We start from the raw sequence: 5869 nt of genomic DNA, 5'->3' as shown, positions 1-5869 counted from the left end.
GCAAGCTCTTACCGAACTGCAGACCAACGGAAAGATCAACAGGCAACAATAACCAGTTTCAACGGCAACACGGCAATTTGAAAAGCAAAAAAAAAGAGAAAAAGCGCAAGAAGCACCCCATGTGAAGCAGTGCAAATAAAAACAACGAAAAATAGAAGAGGTAATAAAATAAAAACAAAAGAAAACGCCGCTGTCATGAAGAGTGAGAAGACGAAGGAAAAAAAAAACAGATCAAAAAGATGAAAATAACGTACAAAGAAAAAAACGCACACTCGAATGGAGAGGAAAAACAAAACCAATGAAAGAAGCCCCCAGTCAATACACACAGAGAGAGATAGAGGGGGAGAGGGCGAGGCAGACGAAGGAGAAGAGGGAGGGGGGATCATCCACAGAAGCGAGGCAAAGCAGAAACACAGAGGGAAGCACACAGAAAAAAGACAAGCCAGAGAATTGGGAAAAGGGGAAGGAAAACAGCATGAGATGCGCCGCTACTAACAGACATAGACACACACACACATACACACACATACAGACCCACAAAGCCGCCGCTCTCCCAAGCGAAAAAAAAAATCAAAACTGGATGTCTGAGAGTCATCATCATCTCACAAGCAAAAGGAGAGAAGTGGGAGAGGGTGGAGCATCGTGACAACGCATGCATGTCTGAAGGTGTTTGTGGATGCCTTCATATACGTGCATCGGTGAGTGGGAAGGAGGAGGCGGGTGAGAGAAAGAGGAAATCTGCTAAAGGCTGTAACCGGGATGCTACCTCGCGCCTCACTACCGTATTGCTGCCATCGTAGCCAGCAGAACTCAGCCAGAGGGAGAGAGAGACAAGACACAACAAAGAAAGGAGAAAAGAGAAAACAAAAGAGAGACAGAACGGTGCACCCATCATTGCCGCTGCAGAAAAAAAAAGAAGTCAAAACAACATCATGAAGAAAGATGTAGAGGCTGAGGTGTGAGATGGTGAGGTAGTCGCACGGATGAAAGAAAGAGCCAAGACGCGTTGGCCGTGCATTCGGAAACACAAAAAGAGGACCTCACACACGGCAGTACGTCCCTGCGCCTCTCGCTTGAGGCGCCTTTTTCCTCTTATAGCCTTCACCATCCTTCGCGTACCCGGTCGCTGTACTCTGGGAAACTGCTTCGCCCTCTTCGAGTTACAAGGTTCTCTGTCTTTTCTTTGCGTCAGCCATCCGTCAGAATCGCTCGCGTCGCTGCCGCAGGTCCTGCTGCAGTGACCGCCTCGTTCATTTCGAAGCTGAACAAGAGCACATCCGCATCGCCCAGCTTGATCGTCTCTGCGTAGTCGAACACGTCCTCCTCCACGTACGAGCCCCAGAGGTCTTCCGTGCCATCGAACAGCATCGGATGCCGATGGTCATCCGAGGAGCGAGCAGATGTGCTCCCGCCTCGCACTGTGGCACCGGAAAGCTGCGGGGAGGACAGAGGGTCGGCCACAGTGACTTGAGTGAGAGTCCCCTGACGGTTCAGCTCGTGCTGCGCGTAGGTGGGGTCTACCGGCATGACGTAAGGCACGCCGACTTCGCTGTTTGCCGGAACGGTGGACGGCACCACAGCCGGAGCCGTCATGAAAAGGTCCAGAAGAGGCAACCGCGGTGGCTGCATGTCCTTCCAGACGTCGCGGCGGCTGACTTTTAGCCGAGTGGACGCGATTGAGGGCGGCTGTGAGGCGAGCATGGGGGAACATGTAGCAGAGATGCAGCCCGACGAGCACGGGGAGATGGCGCCGATGGACTCGTCCGGCGTGGGACTTGGTGACGGCGAGTAGAGAGACGCGTCGGGCGACAGCAGTTGCCAGGGGTGCGTGTACTCGCCCATCTTCTCGTTCGGGGTCAACACGGACTCGATGTGCAGAACCGGCACCGGCTCCTCGACCTCCTCCGCGTATAGGGCGGGCAACAAGAAGAGCCGCCCCTGCGACTCGAGTGTCATGAGTAACTGCGCTTCGCGATCGTGCCGCTGGCGGCGCTGCTCCTCGACGTGCCCCATATTCATCTCACGGATGATGAGCTGCGGGTCATTGCTGAAGAGGGATAGGGCATTGAGGGCGTAGCCCACAGAGCGTAGGTGCGACTCGCTAGCCGCCGCACTCTCCTTCTCCGTCTCCGCCAACAGCTCCTCGAGCTGTTCCTCCAGCGCCTTCCAGTGCTCCGTGACGATCTGGATGTAGCAGGCCTTACGCTGCGCCGTCGACGTGGCCGAGGCCAGCATGCACGACGCACGCATCGAGGAACGAGTATGGCTCTCCGACTGAGGCGCGGCCATCTGCACAAACGTGACGGCGGGCTTCGAGCGTAGAGCTTGAATTTCGCGGCAGCACGCCTCTCGCACGAGGGAACGAAGGCCGTAGCGCATATGCGAGGGTGCCGAGGCGGTCGCATGCCGCATGCCCTGCTGCCAGGCATAGTGCTCGCCAGCGTGGTGCGAGGCGTTATCGCGGCGCTGGCGCTCGCACCACTGTGGACTCAGCGGTTCCTGCTCCAGACTCTGGGCAGCACTGCTGGGCAGAGACAGCATGGAAGGGATCCGCGGTGTATCCGGCCGTCTGCAAGAAGATGTCGCCGCGTCCATCGGCGGTGACGTCGCGGCCGCCAGCGCCGCCGTCGTGGACGGGCTGTATGGTGCGTTGCTAAAGGTGTACTGGCTGCACTCCTCCATCTCCGATTCGTAGTCGTACGGGATGCACACGTCTTCCTCTTCCTCCTCTTCCACAGCGGTTTCTGTGGCGTCTTTGTGCAGCTCCGCATGATCACTGCACCCATCCCACGACTCGGCAGCGGTGTCGAGGCTAAGAGCAGAGAGTCTGCGTGGCAGCCCGCGACGCACCTCCTCCGCGGACACAATCGACGCCTTCGGCGCATGGCCATCTGCGACGGCAACTGCGGCGGGCGGCGCGACGTGTGGATCCGTCAGGTGGCACATCTGCTCCTCCACGGAGATAGTAGAAGTCGTGGGAGATGGACGCGTGCGCGTCACCGTCGGCGTGTCTGTGGAGCTGAAGTGCCGGTCGCCACAGGGTCCGGACTCCATTGCGGATCCCACCAACATGGCCTCACAAAGCTGGCAGTCACCAAAAGGCAAGGCGGGCTCTCACCTGATAACGTCGCCTTTGGTGCGGTGTGGTGTAGTGCTGCCTTTGCGTCCACGCCTCCCTCTGATCAGCAGTCTTCTCGGTTTTTGTGCGAGCACGCGAAATCTCCTGTTTACGGTTAGCTTGTCGCGTGTATCGTTGAATACGGGGCGCGGTTTGTCCTCTCTGCTGACAGTGAGCTGCCTTCGCACGGCACACAAGGCACCTCCCGGGTGGGTCTGCAGCGTAAGCGCACACAAATGGCAGCAGAAGAAAAGGGAATCAACGGAACTTGTCGAGTGGGCGGAAACACGAAGCACACACGCAGAGAGATGCAGAGGAAGGGAGGCAGCGAGATGACAAGCAAGCAGGCAAGCGCAGACACAGAATAGCAAACGAAAAGGAGCGAAAAAAAAAAACTCCCGATAAAAAAAGGGAGGGGACAACGAAGGGCAAGCGTGCTCTCGCCAACCTCCGACGCACCGCAACACGGACGATTCAAGCGCAACCAAAACGAGAACAACAACAAGAACGAGCAAAAAAAAAGAGAGAAGACGCGGCCAAGCCACCACAACCACCTCCACCCGCACTGTGTGCACGTCAAAGCCGAGCGAATGGCAAGCGTGAACAGCGAAGTACAGATCAAACCACGAAATGCGCTACGCTAATAGAAAGGGAAGACCAGAGACAAACACGTGAGAAAGGAAAGAATCTCTGTCGGGGCGGCCGCTGCTCGGGATGGAGAGAAGGGAAAAGACAAGCAAGAGAACAGCGTAAGAAAAAGAAATATATATATATATGGAGAGAAAAGGAGACGTGGTCGTCCACTGGAAAAGGAGAAGGGGGGGTGTAGCCTCCTTTTCGATTTGTCTCCTAGCGGCTGCCTGATGTGCTGGCGACGGATGTTGAAGCAGCGCCTCAGAAAGAATGCGTTTATTGTTTGGTCTTCACAGTGTGAGCGGTGCAGACGGGCTGGACGCAATGCACGTCGCCCAGGCACTGAGCAATCCCACAATACCGTCACTCTCAGACACAGAGGCGCTCCCCGTACACACGCACACACGCACGCGTGCAGAGAGTCACAAGGCGAGAAAGTGAGCTGGTAAAAAAGAAAAGGAAGGTGGCGCAAAGTCAAGAGAGGCCAGAAGAGCAACGCTGTGCGAAGGTGCAGGCAAACAGGCAGACACAGAAAAACACACGCACAAGAATGAGGCGCCGATGCACTCGCAGCGGCCACACCTAGTTAACCTGAAGAAGAAAAATTCAAGCAGCAAAGATGGGGAAAAAAGAGGAGTAAACAGAAAGAGCACACGCTTCGAGGTGGTCCTTTCCGCTTCTGTTCCCTTTCGGTGCGAAACACCTCCTTGTCCTTGTAATCAGTATATGTACGTATGTGCTACCTTTTGTCTCGTTTCCTGCTATTCGCTCGCTCGATGACCCTCAAGAATGCGCCGGCGCTCCACCAACTGTGATGTGAAAACAAAAAAAAACAGGACAGTGGAGAAAAGAGAGGCCGCGTCAACGGAGGCACGGAAAGAGGGAGGAAAAGCGTTTTAGGTGCGAGAGAAAGAGAGAGTAGCACACAGAGACGCAGGATTGCATGTACACCCTGCTGAGAACGGGAGGGAGGGGATGGGGATGCACACACACGCGCTCAAAGACTGGCAGACCAAAAGAGAAGACGGCGAGAGATGGGCAATACAAATAAAAAGGCACGGAAGGCCGTGGTTGTGCAGTACAGGCTAGTGAGAAAAACGGTCTAACACACACACACACACGCACAGAAGCAAGAGAAAAAAAAAGGCTGAAAAGCTGGGTCAAACAGAAAGATAGAGCAATAGGAAGAGATATAAAACAGCGTGGTGGTGTGCCGTGATGGCAAACAACAACAGAAAAGCAACGAGAAACGACGAAAAGAAGAAGAGAGGAGATATAAACACCAAAAAGAAAACGAAAAGGTGAAGGAGGCAGTAGTCGTCGTCGTCGCAGCAGTGCTTCGTTGCAGTGTCGGCCTGTGATGCTGTATGATGGATTTTATTGATGATGTGGCACGAAAATAGAAATAAAAAAGGTCAGAGAAAAAAATTTTGTTGTTGTTTGCTTGCGTATGCGTTTGTGTGTGTGTGTGTGTGTGTGTGTGTGTGTGTGGCGCTGGGTATGTTATTCTGCTAGTAATAGAAACGGCAGTCGTACTAATAGTAGTATTGGTAGTGATGATCCTGGCGGTCAGAGGCGGTCGTCGCCAGTTACGAAAGGTAGTGAGGGTCGACAAGAAAACAGGAAAAAAAAGAAGTAACAGAGAAGGAAGTGGGGAAAGGACCCGGAAGAGTGCCTTGTCTGTGAATGACGTAAGAAAGAACAAAAAAAAAGGAAATGAGCAAAAAAAAGGAGGAAAGGGAGAGAGATGTGTGTGGGTGTGGATGCGTAAATGGAAAGGGTGAAGGGGGAGGGGAGGGATTCGATTGCGAGGACACAAAGCAGGTCAAAAATGGAAACCAATCCAAAGAGAACGGAAGAAAGCGACGCAGAGGCACAAACACACAACCACACACAGACACGGACACAAGCGCAAAATATCGTATCTGTACTTCACGCACCGTCTTTGTGTGTATGTGTTTGCGGTGCACGTGCACTTGGTTTGCCTTCGGTTTTCTTCTTACCGAAGTACTGTTGAAAGAGAAAGAAAAGGAAGGAAAGAACGCGCACACATGAAAAGAAAATCACAATGCTTCTACCACTACTACGTCTTTTAGTTGTGTGTGTGTGTGTGTGTGT

The 5869-nt window shown here is 53.7% G+C and overlaps 1 protein-coding gene across 1 annotated transcript; it reads right to left on the bottom strand.

Moving 5' to 3' along the window:
* Positions 1-1188: 1188 nt before the first annotated feature.
* Positions 1189-3072, bottom strand: LINJ_32_3420 (conserved hypothetical protein; the record flags this gene model as incomplete). The annotated part of the gene is made up of 1 exon (XM_001467979.1): positions 1189-3072. The coding sequence occupies one exon, from the start codon at positions 3070-3072 to the stop codon at positions 1189-1191; it is 1884 nt and encodes a 627-aa protein (XP_001468016.1).
* Between the last annotated feature and the right edge of the window lie 2797 nt (positions 3073-5869).

This window comes from Leishmania infantum, chromosome 32 (genome assembly GCF_000002875.2).
Source record: "Leishmania infantum JPCM5 genome chromosome 32".
Taxonomy (NCBI): Eukaryota; Euglenozoa; class Kinetoplastea; order Trypanosomatida; family Trypanosomatidae; genus Leishmania; species Leishmania infantum.
The sequence above is the reverse complement of the archived record's forward strand: the minus strand, read 5'-3'. Positions and strand labels throughout refer to the sequence as shown.